The 23,229-nt window shown below is 32.4% G+C and overlaps 2 protein-coding genes across 3 annotated transcripts; both read right to left on the reverse strand.

The window, feature by feature from the left end:
- Window positions 1-9,545: 9,545 nt before the first annotated feature.
- On the reverse strand, window positions 9,546-16,019 carry LOC120090449 (casein kinase 1-like protein 10). 2 transcript variants are annotated; one of them, XM_039048119.2, is made up of 15 exons: window positions 15,807-16,019; window positions 15,251-15,585; window positions 15,057-15,097; window positions 14,339-14,408; window positions 14,076-14,224; window positions 13,903-13,998; window positions 13,286-13,356; window positions 12,267-12,328; window positions 12,089-12,152; window positions 11,915-11,999; window positions 11,596-11,722; window positions 11,385-11,458; window positions 11,220-11,280; window positions 10,309-10,436; window positions 9,546-10,160 (listed from the first exon to the last, which is right to left on the reverse strand). In XM_039048119.2, exons 2-15 carry the CDS (start codon window positions 15,324-15,326, stop codon window positions 9,879-9,881), a joined length of 1,386 nt encoding a protein of 461 aa, XP_038904047.1. In that variant the 5' UTR covers window positions 15,327-15,585; window positions 15,807-16,019; the 3' UTR covers window positions 9,546-9,878. The 2 variants fall into 2 exon arrangements, with proteins under 2 accessions (XP_038904047.1, XP_038904056.1); XM_039048128.2 differs by having other exon boundaries at window positions 15,667-15,984.
- Window positions 16,020-20,423: 4,404 nt separating this feature from the next.
- On the reverse strand, window positions 20,424-22,901 carry LOC120070309 (uncharacterized protein At4g14342-like). The gene is made up of 4 exons (XM_039022230.2): window positions 22,649-22,901; window positions 21,566-21,651; window positions 21,354-21,477; window positions 20,424-20,767 (listed from the first exon to the last, which is right to left on the reverse strand). Exons 1-4 carry the CDS (start codon window positions 22,652-22,654, stop codon window positions 20,720-20,722), a joined length of 264 nt encoding a protein of 87 aa, XP_038878158.1. The 5' UTR covers window positions 22,655-22,901; the 3' UTR covers window positions 20,424-20,719.
- Window positions 22,902-23,229: the final 328 nt, after the last annotated feature.

A 23,229-nucleotide genomic window follows, 5' to 3' on the forward strand; every position in this document is an offset into this window, starting at 1 on the left:
CTAAAATATATATATATAGATTCACATGAGGGTCAAGGGTACGTGCTCCCCTCAAATTATTAGTTTTTGTATTTTTAATATAATTTAGAAATATTAATTACTAATATATATAAGTAAATTTACTAAAAGCATATGTTGAGTGAAAATTTAACTTTCAACTTTCAAAATAAAGAGGGAACCAACTTTTTTGGTTGGAGAATCCCACATTAGAAAATTTGGTGTTGGAAGTCTCCTTTATGTACTTCAACCTTGTATTTTGGGTTTGGGCCCCAAGGGATACCTATGTTTTGGAGGGAGTGAGAAGACCCACCAATATGAGTTCGGTGGATATCCCACACGTGCGCCACCGTCCGGTCGGGTGAGGCACGTGTGTGTGATGATTATTTTTAATAAAAATATTATTTTATTTATTACTATTGTTATTATTTTTTTTTTAACCAGAAAAAAGGGAGAAATGGTCTGTTCGCTCGCGCGTTTCGTCTGTCCATCCGTAACGTCCGCGCACATTTCACTCCCTACCGTTGCCCATCCATAACGTCTGCACACGTTTCGCTCCCTACCGTTTGACGCTGAAAGCCTATAAAAGGCAAGGCCTTCCGTAGTTCGTAAGACACAAAATTCATTTTTCTTAATTTCCCACTTCATTTTCCTCTCCTCATCCATCTTAGCTTTTCGAGCAGTTAGTTTAGAAAGGGTGTACGTTCCGATCGGTTTTCATTTGGTTGTTTTATCCTGGGGATGAAGTGGCAATTTTCAGACCTGCTTGCACACTTCGACAAAGCCGCGAAACATCTTAAAGAGAGCGAGCTCCGCGACTCAGCCTATAACGAGTTTTTGTTTTGCAGGTTTTACTCTTCGCTTGACTACTATGCCTTAACAGTTTATAGTTTGTCGTTCTGAGGGCCCTACCGTTTCCAATAGTATCATAATTCCTATGTGTATCATTTTTATTATAATTTAGAAGTATTAATTACTAATGTATATAAGTAAATTTACTAAAAGTATCATAATTCCTATTTGTAGCGTTGGTACTAGACCAAAGTAGAATAAAGAAAAGGGATTATTATAAATTTAATTTCTTTCTAATACTTATTTTCATAAATGTCCAAACTTTTTGATATTTTCGTATATAAGATTTAATGAATTTTTTGTACTAGAATACCCTTAAATGTGGTGGGCGGCTGGGGAGAGAATGTGACATATTTTATTTATTTGGTTAATTGGAGATAGAAATGCATTTAATGAAATTTTCTTTTCTACTTACGTTAGTTTTACGTATCAACTTATTGATTTTTTTTTTTGATAGATTCATGGTTATTTAAAATATATGTTAGAACATTTTGTTAGATGTTTGAAAATACTCTAACTAATATATGAAATATACTATAGTTTATAAATTAGAGATTGACTTAATGTTTGACATAAATCACAGTATAAACCAATATATGCAATATACTATATATAAATCTCATTGGCTTATTGTTCGATATAAATCACAGTATATATCATAAGTTTCATTTATATGATATTATATATATAATATATACCATCTATAAAACACAGACACAGATATGGTTGTACGATCTGATACGACGATTCGTCAATTTCTAAAAAACTAAGATACGGATACGTATAAGGATACGTCATTTTTTATATATTTTTTTAATATATATATTTCTAAAAAAACGAGGATACTGATACATTGAAGATACATTTTTTTTTTCTTAAAAAAATCTAGGATATAGATAAATTTAGTATACAAGTTAATAACAATAGCACAAAATAGAATACAAATACTGAAATATAATACAAAAAAAGCAACATCTAAGATGTTGAAGTACAATAATTAATAAAATGCAATAGAAAAGTGATTCATATTACAAAGAAGAAGAAGAAGATTAAAGGAGAAGTATGAAGATAAACGAAGAACTTCTTCATTGATTTTTTTAAAATATCCAAATGGTTTATATTTTGATGAACTTTGCAGGGACTCAAATGTGAAGATGAAGATTAGATGATTCTAGGGTTTGGTCTTTTATTTATTTATTTTTCTTTTAGTTTTGGACTCAAGTAGTGAGCTATTTAAATAGGTTATCTAGTTTTAGATTGAGAAATTTTAGATGAGTTGCTTGTCCTTTTTCTTTGAAAAAAGGTACGCGTAGAAATAGATACGTCAAATCGCGTTTCAAATACATATCTGGAAAGTATCTGGAAATATCGATATCCAATATGTGTCTGATACGGATTCTTTGCCTCACATGAAGTATGATACCATTTAAGTAGTCAAAAATCCCAACAATCAAAATTTGTTGTGGTGGAGAGAATGAGAGAATGAGTAGAAATTTTGAAAAAAAAATTGGTTGAAATAAATCTTGCACGTGAATGAAGGGAACTTTTGAATTTATTTTTTAAATATGTATAATTAATTATAGGTTTAGGATAAAAAATATAATTAGACCCTAATTTTACTTTGTCCGATTCCCAAATATGAAATGAAAGAAATAAAAATAGGAAGTAAGTTATTTTAGGTTGCACTAGATGAAAATTAAAATATTTAATGCAATTTTGTTTGGTCTTCCCTCTTCAAAGGTGTTTTTTTTTTTTGAAAAAAAAAAAAAAACTAGAGAAGCTTCCAATCTCAATAACATTCTATTGTAATGTTTATTATTATTATTATTATTTTTATATATAATTGACATATTTCGAAATTAAAGTTATGAAGTAATTTCTTCGTCATTCATCAAGGAGATTCCATCTAATTTTGCTTCTATTTTCTTTGAACTTTGCCTATGAAGTACAAATACTTCATGTGAGGCAAAGAATAGACATGATATTGATACTTCCAAATACTTCTCAGATACGTATCTGACACGCGATTTGACGTGTTTTTTTTATAGAAAAAAAACAAGCAACTCATCTAATCTTTCCCAATTAAAACTAGGCAACTTATTTAAAAAGCTCACTACTCAAGTCCAAAACCAAAAGAAAAAAAGAAATAAATAACAGACCAGGCCCTAGACTAGAATCATGTAATCTCCATCTTCACATTTGAGTCCTCACAAAATCCACCAAAATATAAACTATTTGGATATCTTTAACAATTCAATGAAGATCAAGTTCTTCGTTTATCTTCATACTTCTCTCTCTAATCTTCTTATTCTTCTTCTTTGCAATATAAGTCACTTTTCTATTGCATTTTATTAACTATTATACTTCAACATCTTAGATGATGCTTTTTTTGTATTGTATTTCAGTGTTTGTATTCTATTTTGTGCTATTGTCATTAACTTGTATGCTAAATTTATCTATATCCTAGATTTTTTTAAAGAAAAAGAAAATGTATCTTTAACGTATCAATATCCTCGATTTTTAGAAATATATATATTTAAAAAATATATAAAAAAATGACATATCCTTAGATGTATCCGTATCTTAGTTTTTTTAAAATTAACGAATTGTCATATCTGATCGTATCCATATCGTATTCTGTGTCTTTGCTTCATAGAATTTTGCCCTAGGGTCTGTAACGTTGTTGCTAACAAAACATCGAAGTTAGCTAGGAGCAATTGCTTGAGTAATGTTTGGTTATATTCCTTACCTGATTTATTTGCTAATGTTGTTTCCTTGGACATTTGTTGTAATTTGGCCTTCGTAGCGTTATTATACAAAATATCGTATCATTGACGAGTAAATTTCAAATTCTTAATCTTTTTTAGCTTTTATAATTTTAAATCTATATAATAAATCTTAATATTTTTATTGTGAATATTTTCATAAAGTTAACACTAAATCAATATGTAAAGATATTTTAAAGAAAAACAACAATAGATATGAGAATATAGATTCGTCATCTTCAATTACACTTATATATTATGTTCCTGTATAAAATTTTTGGATCCGCCACTAGCTTATCTTTACCATAATGCAATTGGTTAGGGTATAATGTTTTCAACTAAAATAATAGAAGTTTGAGTCTCCACTCCACGTGCTATTAGGCGTGCTATTGAACTAAGAAAACATTTTAAAAAGAAAAGTTTGTCACATAGTTGGACCACTAAATAGGACTGCAGAAAATGAGTCACCCATAACGTATGCAAGTATTTTTCTTGAAATATAGATCACAATAATTAATGGCAGATCTAGAACTTTACATGAGGAGGTACATATGAATATAAGGTTAAAAGTTTAGCCCATAAGTTTCTAGTTTTTTGTTAATATAGTCTCTAAACTTTTAAAAATGTCAAATAAGTTTCTTGATTTTCAATTTTTGTGTATAATAGATTCCTAAAATATCAATTTTGCATCTAATACATCCCTTACATATTTAAAAATGTCAAAAGATCATAAATGTAATATTAGACATTAATTTTTCCGAAAAACATTAAATTTAACTTTGTGCTTAATAGGTACGATCAGACATCTTTTAAAACTTATTGTATCTATTAACTATAAAATTTAAGATTTAAGGTTCAATTATACACATTATATACAACTTTTTTGTCTTATATAACGGTTAACTTTTAAATATTTTTACATTTCTAAGATCTCTTAGATATAAAATTGAAGTAATTTAAAGAATGATTAGACATTTTTAGAAACTAGAGTCAAGATTGAAAATTTAGAGATTCTGTAATTACAATTTTCAAAACTTAGGAACTAAACTTGTAGTTTAACCTACATACGTAATTTTAAATACACTAATATATGGTATTGTTGGGTGCAAATTTATATTTAAAATGGTCCATTGATTTTTTTAAAACGGTCCATTGATTAATTTTAAAACGGCCTGTTGATTATATTTAAAACGGTCCGTTGATTATTTAAAACTATCCGTTGATTATTTTTAAAATGGTCCATTTCGATGCTGAAGGCAAGGTGAGGCCTTCTTCGTTAGACATAAAATTCAATTTTCTAAATTCCCACTTCAATATCCTCTTCTCCTCCATCTTAGCTTTCCGAGTAGTGAGTTTAGAAAGGGTGTACGTTCCGATCGATAACGGTACATTTTCGATTGGTTTTCATGTGGCTGTTTTATCCTGGGGACGACGTGACAATTTTCAGACCTGTTTGCACACTTGGGCAGAGCCGCGAAACGTCTTAAAGAGAGCGAGCTCTACGACTCAGCCTATAACGAGTTTCTGTTTTGCAGGTTTTGCTCTTCGTTTGACCGGTGTGCCTTGACGGTTTACAGTTCATCGTTCTGAGGACTCTGCCGTTTCCAACAATTTTAAGACGTTTCCACATCTTCAATGGCCCTCAGTAGCCACAATGAGATATTTGACCTCAACCATCCATTCCGGTTCGAAAGAGCGAACTTCAAGCGGTAGAATTAGACAGAGAGAAAACGTAGATTTCTTTGACACCTTCTCCCCTGTCACTAGAATTACCTCTATCCGTGTCCTGTTCTCTCTCGCTGTCTTTTATAACCTCGTAGTACATCAAATGGATGTAAAAATCGCTTTCCTAAATGGTGAACTTGAAGAAGAGATTTACATGGAACAATCTGAAGGTTTTGTTGTCCATGGTCAAGAAAAAAAGGTGTGTAAATTAGACAAATCTCTCTATGGACTAAAACAAGCTCTTAAGTAATGGCATGAAAAATTTGACAACCTTATCCTATTTAAAGGTTTCAAGATCAATGAAAGTGATAAATGTATCTATCATAAGTTTGATAATAACCTCTGCACTATTTGTATCTATATGTAGATGATTTATTGATCTTTGGGTCGAAGTTGCACGTCATAAATAATGCAAAATCAATATTGAGTGCGTACTTCGACATGAAAGACTTAGGAGAAGCTAGTGTAATCTTAAGCATAAAAGTAAATAGATCTGAAAAAGGAATTTCTTTGGATTAATCTCACTATATAGAAAAGATTCTAAAGAAATATAATTACTTTAAGTGTAAACCAGCTTATACTCCTTATGTTAAGTTGTTCAAGAACACTGGTGACAGTGCTAATTAATCTGAGTATGCGAGCATCATAGGCAGTCTTAGATACGCTGCCGACTGCACTAGGCCTGACATAGCATATGTTGTAGGATTACTTTGCATGTTTACAAGCAGACCTAGTAAAGAGCATTGGAATGCTATAGAAAGAGTCATGAAATACTTAAAGAAAACCCAAGACCTAGGATTACATTATCAAAAGTTTCCCGCTGTCCTGGAAGGTTTCAGCGATGCTAATTGGAACTCTCTTTCGGATGATTCAAAGGCTACAAGTGCCTATATCTTTAATATAGCTGGCGGAGTTATCTCTTGGAAGTCCAAGAAATAGATTATTTTAGTCCAATCCACGATAGAGTCAGAAATGATAACACTAGCGACAGCTAGTGAAGAAGCAGGCTGGCTTAGAAGTTTGCTATCAGAGATTCCCTTATGAGAAAAGCCGTTACCAGCCATATTGATCCATTGCGATAGTACTGCAGCAATCGCAAAATTTCAGAACTGTTACTACAATAGAAAGAGACGTCAAATACGTCGTAAGCACAGTACCATTAGAGAGTTTCTCACTATTGGTGCAGTTAGAGTGGATCACATACGGACTGATGAAAATTTGGCAGATATTTTGACGAAAGGAATGGCCAGAAAAAAGGTTTTTAGAACCTCAGAAAGGATGAGACTCATGCCTATCGAAAAATGAATCACAGTGAGGAAAACCTAACCTGTAGACTGGAGATCCCAAAAAACAGGTTCAACGGGTAATAACTGATCACGAGTGATATATAGTGAATCATGCTAAACCAAATACAGAGTTTCATTCCTATAACTTAAAGTCTGAGCATGATATCTTGAAGCGTAAGAAAGGTTGAACTTAGTTCTTAATGAGATCTATACTTGATGACAAGTGGGATACCCAGCTATAGGAGTACCCTTGATAGACTTGCCTGTGTGAAAAGTGGAAGTGAGGGCCGCTTCCTATGGAGTTTATAGGTAAACTCTCTAGAGCATTCACTAAACCGGGATTCATGTGCTAGGCCTTAAAAGCATGGACTTTCCTACTACACTCTAATAACACTATGTGTGAGATGCTGTTAGAGATAGAGTTCAAAACCAAGGGTTACTCTAGTATATTCTGAATCATCTACACTATGTAAAGGTTCAAGTCGTAAGACACCTTTGCTTATGCACATTGTTGTATAGACTGAAATTGCTCGATGAAAATCTTTCATCTCTTCTCATTTTGTTTAACAGAAACAGAAAACAGATCAAATGCACCTTTAAACTTCTGACATTGTGAAGATGAGTATTGATCGAATGTAAGAATGTGACATACAATTGAGAATTTCCAAGTGGGGGATTGTTGGGTGCAAATTTATATTTAAAACAGTCCATTGATTATATTTAAAATGATCCATTGATTGTTTTTAAAACGATCCATTGATTAATTTTAAAACGGTTCGTTGATTATATTTAAAACGGTCCATTGATTATTTTTAAAACGGTCTATTGATTATTTTTAAAATGGTCTGTTTCGATGCTGAAGGCCTATAAAAGGCAATGCCTTCAGTAGTTTGTTAGACATAGAATTCATTTTCTAAATTCCTATTTCAATTTCCTCTTCTCCTCCATCTTAGCTTTCTGAGCAGTGAGTTTAGAAAGGGTGTACGTTCCGATCAGTAACAGTGCATTTTCGATCGGTTTTCATGTGGCTATTTTATCCTGGGGACGACGTGGCAATTTTCAAACCTGCTTGCACACTTAGGCAAAGTCGCGAAACGTCTTAAAGAGAGCGAGCTCTGCGACTCAGCCTATAACGAGTTTCTGTTTTGTAGGTTTTGCTCTTCGCTTGACCGGTGTGCCTTGACGGTTTACAGTTCGTCGTTCTGAAGGCTCTACCATTTCCAACAGGTATTTATATTAAGTAATACTAATTAAAGTATTATTATAACCTTAACATATATCTTCACTTTTATATATATATATATATATATATATATATATATATATATATATATTATCATCCAATCAATTTTCGTAAAAAGATTTTATAAAGATCCAATAATATTTTTACATTTCTATATATGTGTGAAAAAAAATTAAAATGAAATTAAGTTTATTCAGCATGTTTCAAGTGTACTAAAATTTATATCTTATGTATATCTTTAAAATAAAAAAACAATAAATTAAAACAATCTAGTGTGAAATTGAGGAGCACAACGGAGCATAATGGATATGAAAAAATATAATATAATAATAAATAAATAATAAAATAAAATAAAATAATAAATTATAAATAGCTAAAATAATGAAAATTTAATAATATGAAATTTTAATGAAAATTTGAAGTGGATTTCTAACCAATGTGTGTATCTTCCAAAACACATAAAATGCCACTATTTATAGGTAATTTGGTAAGTATCATCCATAAAATTCAACCACTTATTAGACTATAGAATTACTAGTATCGATCAATCTTTGTTGTATCCGTAGCAACCCCTAATTATTGAGTCTCTATCTTTCTATTAGATCAGTAAAACTATATTGTATGAAATTCATCCCCTCTCTTACAAACAAATATGTTTGAGACTCGTTACTTCTTTTGTTTGTTTGCATGAGGATTTGATCGAGACAACCAAAGTTTAGGCGTGTATTTGATATCTTATTTGGAATTAAGACAGTTGATTTTGTACATGTTCATAGTGGTATAATATTAAACACAAGTTCTCAAGACAGTTGATTTTGTACATGTTCATAGTGGTATAATATTAAACACAAGTTCTCACTATAATTGTGTTTAGTTTCATCTGAAAAGTCTCCAACCATACGATTTATTATTTTAAATAGTATACTAAAAATCCTCCCTTCATCTAGTTAATGTGAATTTTTGGTTGCACTCCTAACACCTTTACTATTAAGGTGTGGTTATGTCCATTTTTATCATCAGTTTTCTATATATAGCCTCCCTCTACCTTTAGTTTTACACATCAAGGGGAGATTATGAAATTGAACTCACAAGTAGGCATAGAGGATTATGACCTCAAAATACCAAATTTCTGATATCCAAATTCTTTTCCTTTTCATTCACTATCTCGAATTTGAATAAAAATAAAATTCTGCCAACAACATTTCAAATTGCATTTATGACGAACTTGAAAGCTTTTGTGTTAACCAAAAAGAATCCACTTTCTATGATCAAATTAAGTTGAAAATCTACTTGATTGAGGGATTCAGATTATTTTCAATCAAATTTAGAGTTGGTGTTTCCAAGCAAATGGTTGTGAATATCAAATCAAAGAGATACAACTTACCAAAAGGAAATTTTAGAACAATCATAAAAGGAAATCTTTCCTTTTCTTTTATTTTTCTTTTTCCCCTTTTTAATGTTGGTTCAAAACAACATATACATATGGGCAGTGAAGTAAGATTCCTAATATTCTTCAGCAAAAAAGAATCTTCCAAATCAATATTTGGTACTTGAAACAATTTCAACAAGCACACATAACAACTATTCTCATCCTGGAACGTAACATTAATTTGCATAATGCATAAAGAGAAAAAGGAAATGGTAAAAATAAATGAATAGAGGACGGGAAAAAGCATATTTGAGTTTCAGCAGGGTTCCTTCACCTGAAAGATTTTACCTGGAAGGTATATTACAACTGTCTCAAATGTATTAACAACTTCCTAGAACGAAACAAGCACCATTGTAACCAAGAAAATCCATGGAGGTTTCGCTTCCAACCAATGTTTTCGGATGAGATTTCATTAAATTTTTGTAGTGTGGACGAACCGAGCCAACTAATGATCGATACACATATACATGTTCAATTGATATAAAATACCGTAGAGCTGGGGCATTTTACAGAAGATACATAGGGTGTTATGTTGACCATTCACATGGTCACTAGTTACCCACATTGATCTGTTTCTTTTTTCATTTCCTCTTGCCAGTTCCAATAGACAACAGCTCAAAGCTCCGGAGTGTATCATCACGACCGCCTTTTGTAGTTGACGAACGGGTAAAAGTTGTCGTTTTGGACTCAAAACCAGGTTGAACCCTTTGGCCTGCAGATAGACGACTACTTGCTGACACCAGGCGACTTGATCGGATTTCACTTGGCTCCCCAGAGGAGCTTGGTCGACTGCTTGATAGAACAGGCCTCTTTGAAATGCTTCCGTTCCTATAGCTACTGCGGGCTCTTTCTGAATCAGGTTGCTGTAAAGGGCAGTGGGAGAGAAAACATGTCATTCTAAGTAAAATAAAAGGAAGCAGCAGCGTTGTACAGGTACCCAAATTCTTAGTAGTAAAGCAAAACCCAAGTTTGTTAGAAACAAAAATTGAAGATTATTGCTTGGAGCAGTACCACGTCCTTGGAAGATGGTACATCATCAGATCTGTGTCTGGAATGATCACCATGCAAATGACCACTGGCGTTCCTCCTTCCGAATGCCTCTGTTCCACCAGAGAATCTATCTCGGGTATCTTGGCCCACTATTTCATAGGAAATAATATATCAATTTGTTAAAAGGCTACTATTTCATCAATTCAACTTTGTAGCATAAATTATCTAGGAATCTCTATAACATGAAGCGAGAGCTTTCAAACCCCAATGCTCCAAAATGTTTCTTCCAACCAAACAAGTACATTTATTATAGCAGTTTAAAGAAAAAGAATTGTTCTCAAACTGATGTTTGCATTATCCAGCAGCAATGGACTACACCAGTAACCAGTTAGCCTCTCTTTTGCTGGCTTTGGTTTCCTTGTTAGTCTGTTGTCCTGTCTTGCTGTTCCTGTCTCTTAACCAGGTATTTTTATGATTTGATTTTAGTTCTTGGGGTATTGATGCTATATATAATTAATGCTGTTTATTATTCTTTTTTTTGAGTTTTTTCCTGTTGACATTTCTTTTCCAGTAAGAGTCAATTTCATAAAAAAAAAAAAACAATGGAAGGAAACAGCCTAAAGGTCGGGAGTAGAGATCACCCCCACCCAAAAGAACTAAAATACAAAAAGGCTCTCCAATCAAGGGCAACCAAAATAACGCTGAATTTGCTCTCCTCTCTCTCTTCCCTCATCCTATTGTGCACAACCAAAGCCACATCTCTTGTATGCATGTAGATCATTAATCAAAAACATGTTCTAACTGATCCGAGGAAAAATGAAGTTTGACATAAGAAACCGTCTCTCCAAAGCATAGATTAGCTATAGGAGGTAATATACAGCCAATTCAGCAATTTATAGATTACCCTATCCTTCCTGAGAAAAGGAACGGACCTGGATGCTTTTCCCCCCTTTCAGCTGATGGTCCTGGGGTGTGACCTGGTTTTCCACTGGGCTGTAGAGAAGCAACAATCAAAAAGTTTATTAGAAAAAGTACACTTTTATTTTCCATCATTGGTCAACTATAACTATAAGCATTTGAGCAATTAAAATACAGACTCGTGGTTTCGAACTGGAGCCAATCTGTGGATATTTGAGTATAGTCCAGTCAAATACATAGTCAAATTGATATCCTGCAACAATGACCAGTGTGATGCCGTTAATTATACCCCTGATGCAGCAGTAAAAGGATTTCAACATGTACCCTGTCCCTGTGCGTATCAAGAGTTCATTAATAAAGGACAAGGAAAATCAACAATTTTAAACAAACCTTCACGGATGAAAAGGTCGCGGAATAATCTCTTCAGATATGAATAGTCAGGTTTATCTTCAAACCTCAGTGAACGACAATAGTGAAAGTAGGATGTGAATTCTGATGGATATGACTTGCAAAGGACCTATAAACATGTTACCATGTCAAATATGTCTATAAAAAACTTTAAACAGATTTAATAAGAAGTAGCAAGAGACAAACTGGCATATGCCTCACACTGGTTGACACAATCATTCATATTTACCGTTTGTGACTGTCACATTTATATTTTTATAATTGTAAACGTAACTATGTCACAGGGAGCTAATAATAATACCTCTACTGGAGTAAGCATCTTCTTTTCACTGATCTTATCATATTTTTGCTTTTTAGTCCCTGCCTTCAGTCCTTGCCAAGGAAGGCTGAGAAAAATATTGATGAACTCGGGTCAAAATCCGATGTGTCAAAGAGATACAATTAGCAAAAGCAAGAATTAAGTAATATGTGCAACCTTCCCCTAAGAAAATACATTAGCACGTAGCCCAGTGATTCCAAATCGTCCCTCCTGCTTTGCTCTGCAGTCAAATCACAGTTTTATATAAAGGGAATCTGGCTGGCAGTAAAATAATAATAATAAGAGTAATAATGGAGAAAAAAAAAAAAAGTTGAATGACAAAATATTTACTTACCAACTCCAAGATGAGTATTGACACTTGCATAGCGAGCTGTTCCCGTGAGATTCTTATTTTCCCTGTCACAGAAGCAAGTGAGAGATCTCACCAAGGTTAACTTAGCAAAATAAGCATGAAGATCAGCTCAAAACTTCACCACAATATATGAGGAAAAAATATATCATAGATGCAAAATTATATCAAAAGAGGAGCATTCAGATCCTAGTCAAGAATGTTTTAAGAAATACTATACAGACGTTAGCATGGACTATGGAGCAGTTTAATTTTTCGAAAGATAGAATAAGGTTATAAGGCATCTAGGAATTGATAACAATTTGTGGATATATGCCACCTATATTCAACATTTTTTTAGATAAGAGTCCACCTAGGCACCTACATTCATCATTGTATATTATAACAAAGAGAGGTTAGCATGAAGCAGTTTAATTGTTTGAAAGATAGAATAAGGTTATAACTTATAAGCTAAGAAGCACAAATACAAATACAAGACATGGATATGCACGATATGGACATGACGCCACGCTATATTTTAAAAATCTAGGACACAACACAACATGGACACGCTTATTAAAATATATATTTTAAAAAATATGTATCATATTTATACCAAAAGAAAATTCAAAGTTAATGGGTTGATGCATTTATATGCTTAAAAAACTTAGCTTGATGTATTTCAAGCCCAAAAGTTATCATTATTGTCATATATGTGTCTTTTTAGTCTACTCAACAAGTGTTCTATGCATGTATAACATATTTGTTGCACTAATGAGTATTTGATACGTGTCCAACAATTGTCGGAGTGTCCAAGTATCCAACACGTGTCCGACACGGACAGGCTTGCCAAACTAAAGTGTCCATGCTTCTTAGCTTATAAGGCATCTCCAAACTGACAAACAATTTGCCGAAACATGCCACCTACTTTACTGTTCTAAGCTTGGTACGTTTGGTGGACTGTAAACTGAAGCTTCAAGGCTCAATACAGTAGCTAAAGTGTTAGGAAATAGATGATAAGTTACCTGTATGGTATATGCTTGTGTGTCTGAAGATCTCTATACTTCTTAGCAAGACCATAGTCAATGATGTACACCTGTTCACAAAAGCATGGTGGTTTAATTTATTGAGTATAAGCTAAAGAAAACTTTCCAATAAGCAACCCCCTTCCCCTATAAAAATCATGTAATTCATTCTTTTCTTTAACTTATAAAAATAAGTTCAGGAACGTATGAAGTTTTTTATGACAATAGAAAGACATTCTAGTACACAAGAACTTAAATTGAGAAAGTTTTGTTTCATTCTTGTTTGAGTAAAATAGCAATGAGATTCCCTGCATTATGACCTTGAAGCAGAAACTACTAACTTCAGGTGGGATCCAAAACTAGCATCAGCCACTGACACGAAGCAAACTTAAGTGCCAACAAACAGTAAAGTACTATTAAGAAAAGAGATTTTGATTGACATCATTAACATTCTTAAATATTGAAATTCCCACCAATTCTCACAAGTTTTGGCATATATTTTGTTGAGTGGACCACAGTTTTTTCCCTTAGAAATGCATAGCAATGTAGGGAACAAAAAAAGAAAAAAACTATAGAAATGTATAGTAAAGTTCAAAATGCTGTTCAATGCATTATACCTGATTAGCCTTTCTCCCCAAACCCATTAGAAAATTGTCTGGCTTTATGTCACGATGAAGGAAACCCCGTGAATGCATATATTCAACTCTATTTATCTACAGGCGAGAGATAAAAGAATAAGAACGGCAAAAATAATCAGTAAGATGTTACTCAAAAGGATTGGGAAACTAACCAACTGATCTGCAAGCATCAACACTGACTTCAAGGACAATTTCCGATTGCAGTAGTTGAACAAGTCTTCTAGGCTTGGCCCAAGGAGATCAATAACCATGACATTGTAATCACCCTCAACTCCAAACCATTTGAGATGGGGGATACCGGCTACATATATATTATACAAAGTATATTAGGAAAATAACCTACATCAACTGGACATAATTCTAAGAGAGTACTATTAACATCACTCGGCATAAATGAACTATAAAGAAAACCTACTTCCTCCTTGAAGAAGCATGTATAGTTTTGACTCATAGTGAAGCTGAGGGTGCTTGGTTTTTGCAGATTCCTGAGGAAACAAAAATCTCATCAATGAATCGCCAAAATCTATAACTTTATCAATGTAGCACATTAATCAAATGGTGGATACAATTATCATGTATCACAATGAACGACTTAAGTATCAGACCAGAGTAAATATAAAGCATAAGAATTCAGAAAGCCAGCAAGATTTTAATGTCTTTTTTTTCCCCTATTCCCCACTCTTGAGTCCTTGACAATGAGAGGTAAGATTAATATGTGCGTGTGTGTATGTATATGTATGTGTGTGTGTGTATATATATATATATATATAACATCTAAATAGAAATGTCAAAAAGAGAAGAAATTAAATAAGCAACCAAAAATAATGGCTTTCATCCTTATCTTAAATTCTGGAGACAAAACACTCGAGATGCTAATATGTGATTACAGACATTTCCAGCCATATTGCCCAACTTGGTGTCACAACAAAAGTTTTTAAGTAAAAAAATCAAAATCAAAATCAAAACTCGAGATATTAGAGGACGATCTTTGTCAAAAGGAAAATTTTCAATTATAATCTTGATCGCAAAATTCCAACATTTGTTAGATTGCGACATCAGCACAAAGGAGAGAAACAAAATCTCCAAATTTCCAAGTAAATAGAAATGGAAACACAATTGAATGATCCACGTACCAGCTTCACAGCCACTTCCTCTCCAGTTTGTACATTTGTACCTGTATGAACCAAAACAAAACACCATCAATGTCCGCCATGTTCCTCATACAAGCACGTGAATCGAAAGACCAAACGAATAATTAAAAAAGAACCAAAAAAAAAAAAAAAAAAAAAGACGAAGAAGAAGAAGAAGAAAAGCACGAACTACATACCCAAATAAAGTTCCCCAAATGATCCGCTGCCGATCTTCCTTCCAAGCTTAAATTTCCCACCTATAATATGCTCCATGACCTAATTTACTAATCCACCAAGCTCGCACTTTATATATCAATCGACTCAAAATTTAGTCCACCATACAAAAAAGGGCACAAAAATGCTTCCCCGTCGGACAATTCCGTTCCCAATCCAGGTGCAGCGTCGATTCTTACAAGGATTCAAATCATCAAATACTGACTCTGATCCACACGTTCCAGGGCGATAATGGGAATGGTCGCAAATTCCATTAAAGCCAGAAATCACGCAATCAAAAGCTCAGAATATACATTCCCTGCACATAGAAATGAAAGTTAAAATGTGGGAAGGGAATGAAAACGCATGTAATGAGGGAAGATAAAAGAAATGCAATTACATCTGGGAAAAGGGATTGGAGATCAAAAGGAGATGGAAGTAGAGAAATTGATAAGAACAAGAATGGGAAAGATTATAACGCCAATGCGAGGGAGGGGGGAAGAAGAAACAGAAAAGAAAAACAAGGTTCAGAAAATATACTGAGATGAGATCTTCGGATCTGAGTTTTGGAGAAGGATGAAGTTTCTTCGGGAATTAGAGGAGAATATTTGGTGGATTTTGACGGAGTGAAGAAAAGGAAGCGAGAAAATGAAGGAAAATGGATGAGAAACAAAACTTGGATGATTGGGGGAAGGGGAAGACAAGCCGAGCTGATATTGTTTTTCTTTTTTTAATTATGAGCCAAATAAAATCTTTTTTTTTTTTTTTTCTTTTTTAAAGTAATTTTCATAATTCGTTTTTTAATTTAATTTAAAAATATTGTCTTGTTTTGTTATAATTTAAGAAGCGCAATCCGGTGTAGATGCACCTATGATTGTACCCTAGACTCGCCTACCATCGGTTCAGAAGAACCCACGTGTCGGCATGATCTTTGGCTAAATCAAAAAAATTACACGTGTGTAAAGAAAGATTTTTCCTTTTTTTTAACTTGTAAGCTAGATTAATACGCGTGTAAATATTCATTTTTGGGATTGCTTTTTTTTTTTTTTCTCTCTTCCATAGGTTTTTATTTATTGATTTATTTATTTGCCTATTTTGATCGCTAACCCCGTTCAGAGATGATAGATTGATGAGCGATCAGTCTTGTTGTCCCATAAAACAACCAAAGGAAGGGGGAAAAAAAGATAATTTTGTTTTTTTTTATAATAAAAATAGAAAATGAATTTTTAAAAGTAATGAACTTTTTTCTTCTTTTGAAATGAGGTACTTCAATTTATTTGAAGAGAAATAAGGTACTTTTATTTCAATAATAGATGAGTTTTTTTTTCAAAACTTTTAATTTAATCTAATTATACCTCAAATTAAAGTAAGTATTGTAACCTTAATTTTAAACTTGAAAAGGTGATATAATTTTTACTATATGATAAGTTTTTTTATTAAAAATTTGTGAGAAAATATATTCTCATATACTTCTAACGAATCATGTATCATTGATATAATTACATGAAAAAAGACACTAGAGCTAATTATTTGGTAAAATTTGTGAATTATTACTACGAGGATTAGTTTGTACTTTAATCAACCTTAAATCATGCAAAACATGATTATTATTGAAATTAGTGAGTATTATTTTTTTAATTAAAATTAGTTGATGAGCATGCATAAATTAAATATAGTATATAAAAATGTAACATTTAACTAAATCCATGGTCTAATTTGAGTTTATAATGAAAATTAAAATAATGGATAAAAATTAAAAATTGGCCAATTTGGCCTATTTACTTTTGGTTCAATCTACACTTTAAATTTATTGCCTATTATGTTTCTTTAAGAAGAAAGAAAAAAACCTTCAAAAACTGTCCCCAATTAAACTTATTTTTTTAAAAAAAATAGGAAAGTAACATTGTTGGATTATTAAAAGCAGCAATTGATCACATTACAATATCTTCCTTGTTATATATATATATATATTAATTTGTAACAAAGAAAAAAAGAACAAATGAATGCATATATACGTTAATTGGACATTGAAAATTTCGTTGAAAAGAACATTTTTGTCCTTTTAAACGTAAATAGCAATGAGTAGCTCAGATGTTGTGCACTACGTTGTTAGAGCACCAATAAATAATTTGTAAGGTTTTTGAAAATGAAATGATCATTAATATTGAACAACAAACATATAATGATATAAAAATGAAATGTCATAGAAAATATGAATTTGTTGTAATTGAGAGGAAAGTGGTTGGTTGAAAGGAAAGTATATGCTTATTATATTTTAAAGGAATCTATGAAAGAATCAATTCACCATCTTAACAAATCGCTTGGACTAGTGTTGGTTTAATAATTATTAGATAAGAGATCATTATACTGATGGGAATAATTCAATTTGAATAATTACCAGATGATCGGATTATTTTTTATTTTTTATTTTTTAAAAATGTCTTTTTGACTTAGATTTTTATTTTCTTTCTTTAAAAAAAGATAAAATAAAATGAAAATTTGGAGTGAGATCATATAAAACTTGTTAAAGTTAAGTGAATTAATTTTAGACTTTTCATTATGATTACCTTTGATAATCATATATGTATATATATATTTGATTCTTAAACATGTGCAGATTTCTTTAAATCTTTGTTCTACAAAATGGACAATTGGAATAAATGCATAAACAATTCTCAAATGAACTGAAATCATTCATTTACAAAACTTTAGAAGTTTAATTGATACAATTAAATGAACTTTACCCAAACGAAATGTAATGGAGTCATTTGATACATATAAAAAAAAGTTCAAAATTTAAATTGATACAATGATTAGTTCAAGAATTCAATTGATACAACCTCCTAAATTTAGGAACATAAATTGATATTTTTCCTATTTTTTTAAAAAAATATATTAAAAAGTGAATAAATAAAAGAAAAAGTTTGCATATACAGAATTGATTTCTTGGTTCGTAGTACAAGAATTAAATCTATGAGCCAAACACCAAAACTTGACTTCTTCGTAGATATTATAAAATCTTTGAAATTAAGAGCAAAAAAAAAAAAAAAAGTTGGAAACGAAGTGATGATGGTGGAGTCAAAGACAGCAAGTGATAGTTAAGGGACCAGAGAGGGTTGGTCCCTCCCTCACAGCAAGAATCCAAAGAAATGGACATAAACCTATCAAAACATTTTTGACAAACAAAAAAAGCATTCTCAATTTTCAGTATACAATGTTGAATTGTAAGAGAACAAAATGCCAAAATGGAAAGCTTTTATCAATCATAGAGGAAGATGAAAGTGGAGCTTGCTTTAAGCACACACTTCCTAAATCACTCTCCAACTTAAAGATTTACCTAAACTTACAATATAATTGTTTATATGTTCGAATCTTTAAAATAAAATTAATACCAAAGTCAAACACATGAAAAATGACTATTGAAAACATATTAAATCATTCAATTCATCGTAATCTATCAAAATTCATTGACAGTCATTCAACCACCTACAAGATAAGGGGAAAAAAATTTAAATGGTTAAACTAACACTAATATAGTATTCATTTGAACATAGTCCAACTCTCAAATCCGATCCTGAAAACAAATATGAGATCAAAGTTAACTACATAATTGTGCTAAAAATGAGTACATTAACGGGCCGTGAATGGTTATTTCTATGTTTAATTGTCAATTTGAGCCCAACTCCAATAATAATGCACCAATTACCACTAGAAAGGTTAATAGTTTCATCCCTCACTCTAGCAATTATTGAAATTTTTAAAAAGAAAATGTTACTAAGTAGTAGGTCATGTAAGTTTTTTTTTTTTTTTTTTTTTTTTTTTTTTTTTTTTTTTTTTTTTTTTTTTTTTTTTTTTTTTTTTTTTTTTTTAGAATCAAGTTTATGGTCTAATCCGTATAAGAATTAGAGTTGAAATTCTTTTATAATAAAAAGTTTGAAATATCCTTTGATTCAAAAAAATAATATTATGATTGACATGAAATTCTTTTCTAGTAAAAAGTTTGAAATATGCTACAATTCACAAAGATAATATCAGGAGTTAACAGATGTCTATTGAATGTCATACATCATCGAGTATGGGTTCATACCTTGTCAAAACTGAGTTGATGAAGTCCTAGGTTAATGATAGCATGTGATAAAATATATTGGTCCAATGATGGGTAGCTATGCCGTCAAAATTTGCTCAAGTATGTGGTTCACAGTCTTGAGTTAAGTAGTGGATTCAACAGTCCCAAAACATTCTAGCAATTTGCATGGTCAGTATAGAAACTCCCCTCCTTTAAACTTTATCTGTTGCATGACAAAATTTCATTTTACTATATGTTTCCTTGGGATATTTTAGGGAATATTCTCAGCCAATTCGATAATGATAAAACTAGGATGGGTAAACCTGTTTTAGCTCAATTTAATTGGTCAAAATCTTGGGTAAAGTGCCAAAATTAGGATTGAATTAGATGCTCTTCCACTTCAAATGAATTGAAAAATAAGTAAACTATTGCGAGCCAACAAGTTTCTGTTAGCAATTAGGCTAGAGTTATTGCAATTTCCTGATATGATAAATATGAATAGCTTCAAAGAAATCTGAAAGCGTACCTTTGTCAGACTGAGAGCATGTGTGCTTGCATTTTCCAGAACATGAACCGTAGCTTTCGTTAGTGAAGGGGACAAACAAAACGTTGATACCAGTTGGACATTTAATGATAGTATTGAATTGGCACAGACCAATGCTGGACCCACATGTCCTCTTATTAACCTTTCACTTGAATCTGCTTTCCATTTTGGTAGATTCACACCAGAGAACTGATGGGCAATAGTCTGGGATTAGGAGAGGCACATCTTGCCAAACCAAAATCTTCCTGGAAGTCAACTAGGAGGCAGTTCCATGAGCAAGTACTTGACGGTCCTCCTTTCATTTAGCACCATGCCGAACATGGAAAATTCTCATTATCAGGGACCAAATAAACAAGACAGCCCACTCGTATTAATTAGCACAGGACGTATCACATAATTTCATTGCGGTCCTGTTACAAGTAATCTCAGTAGGTACACATTAATTCCTGAAATTGTGAAACCGACTGAGAATAATCACCGACTGACTGGGACAAAATCCAGCATCCATAGCTATCAAATTAAGTTCATGGTCTTGTAGGGGGGGAAAAAAACAAAACAAAGCAGAATTTATATATCTGAAAATGGAAGCGTTCTTCCAGACTATGACTGAGATGGATCTTTCCTTGAAAAAACGAATGAGAATAATAGGGTACAGTAGGTGGTCTTGCAGATTAGATGGAAACTAATTCATAATGAGACGGAAGCATTACAAGATAAAATAGATCACACTTCCCATTGGTCACTTCGTAACAGAGTTAGCTAACAAAAGGAAAAGTTCATTAACCCCACACAAAGATCCAGAGTGTAACAATCTCTGATTACGACCTAACAAGATCTCAAATCTCAATCATCTTCCCTTTCTGGAGGAAGGCCGCAAGGTAATAGCATTTTCTGCAAAAAGAACAAAAAAACAAAAAAAACGAATGTTAAAAATTACCTTTCTTTATCTAATTAAGCTGTAAATTAAATCCAGGAGGAACTATGAGGAAATTTTCCATCACTCATTATGAAAGAAGTTTAGTTACATGATGGGCACAACCCCACATTTCAAAAGTGGTAGGACCAATATATTCTTGACACTTCACGTTGTGAAGAATGAAATTACTTGGCCTACTGTTCGAGTGAAGATGAAAAGCCACACTGAAAACTAAAAATTGAAAGGAACAATTCACGTAATAATCAAATTACTAGGGCATGAAAATCAGAAAGTTGTTTTATATGGTTGGAGGACAAGCAAAAGTAATAATGAACGTATGCAGAAACCTCAGCAATGGTTGGCTCAAAACAAGAAAAGAAGAGAAAAATTGCCCATTGACAATAACCATCTTTTATCTTTATTCCTCTCATTCTTTTCCAATTCTCACCTTTTTTTTGTGGGGTTTGGGGGGGGGGGGGGGAGGAGGGGAAGAAGAGGGGTATTAATTCTAAGAAGAGGGAACTTCCAAATAAAAGCAAAAAGAAAAGGCAATGTATCAACCTGCATAAAATTGTAGTGTTCCCTTCCAATGGATTCATTTTCTGCTATAGCGAAGTAAGCTAGAATGGGGTAATGTCCAACATATGATGCGTAGCTATCACGCTGAATGTTCACGGCCCATTCACTGTACACACAGAGATGTGAACTGAGGTTTACAAACTACTATGCAAAGCAATATAAGATGAAGGCTTTAAAGGAATAAGGAAACTAACAATCTATTTAAGTCGGCATGCCCAGTTCCCACATATTTAGCCTGCAGGTGCTCAAGCTGGGAATTGATGTTAAATCTATCACTGGCCTGTATTGTATAACCAAAACCAATATTAGCGCCCACTGAGACAACCTCAAGCAAAGACAGGAAGCCATGATCAGATCATAGATTTAAAAAATGGATTACTGATACAGAGATTATCACTAGTGTTCTAAAAAGCCCATCCGTGCGCATGGCTAGGCCTAGGCACAAGTCAGCTGCCTTGCCTTGCACACAAAATAAGACGCCCGCCTTATGTGAAGCCCTAAAGCCCAAAGCCTCGGACCTTGGGACTTTTTCATTATTTTGTAAATATTAATAATAATTAAGGTTTTTCTATTTATTAGCTAAAAATGAAATTTCCTGAGCCTAAATGTAAAATTACTTGTGTTTAGTTTTTTCTTTTCTTTTCTTTTTCATATTCCCAGTTTGACTATGCTCAAGTGAGCTTAACTCAACGGTTATTAGTATCATCTTCCTCCTAGAGGAGAGAGTTTTGATCTCCCACTCCCACAGTTATCTTATCACCGCATATGACACTAAAAATCATCTGAATAAAATGAGGAAAATAACTTAAATAAACTAAGGACTCAAAATGGTATCCTTTACTAGGAATCAAAGGATTTTTAGAGGCATGTATGTAATTCCCGTTCTTGGTTGTTCATTTCATGCAGAGCTGATTTTCATGATTGCACCAGAGTAAAATAACTCGGATTCATTTGCCAACTAAAAAGGTAAATAAACTTAAACGCTAACCAAATCTACGAATAAACGCTAAAGGGAATTACCCAAATTCCTAACCTTCCACGATATCAGAAGTATCAAAATTCAGAACGAAGAAAGACCTCCTATCAACTAAATGGAATGATCGAATGAACGTATGAACAAATGTATAAATTAGCTTCTTCAGAAGTGAAATTGCAATGAATTTTAGGGTTTTGGAATTACAGCTAAAATGAATTTAAGGAAAAGAAAAACAGATAGAAATTGGCAATACAGGAATAGAGAACATAGAAATCAAAAGATTTATGTTCGAAGAGCGCACCTGCATGTTCGATTTGGGGAAGATCCGATAGTAGCAGAGAAACAACGCGAGGTTAAGTTCTGGCCTCTGGCGCGATCCAATTCTTAAATTCCCTACGGAACGGATAAGTTCTTCATGTGACACCGTCAAAATTCTACGTTTTTTATTTAACCATTATTAAATATTAAGCTATCTTAAGAAAGGTATTCCTTTATTAAAAACAAAATTATTATAAATATTACAAAAGAGTTGTATTTTAGATGTCATTCTTAATGTCCAAAGACCAAGTATTCTCCATATATATATTTCAAGATTACACAATATTAATGTTTATGTAATCCAAGATACACATTAGAGTGAGTAATCTAAAAAGATAGACAAAGCGGAGAAATTGGAGAAATTTTCATAATTTTACTTTTGTTATTTATTTATTTTATATATTATTATTATATTTATTTATTATTATATTATTCTTTCTTTCTATCAGTGTTCTCATTGTACATCATTGTGCTCATCAATTTTACAACACGTTATTAGCACAAGCTTCTTGTCCTAAAGGTATATCATTTTTTTCCCTTTTCATTATAATCAATACATTAAAT

Source organism: Benincasa hispida, chromosome 1 (genome assembly GCF_027475165.1).
Source record: "Benincasa hispida cultivar pf3 chromosome 1, pf3_genome.v1.1, whole genome shotgun sequence".
NCBI lineage: Eukaryota > Viridiplantae > Streptophyta > Magnoliopsida > Cucurbitales > Cucurbitaceae > Benincasa > Benincasa hispida.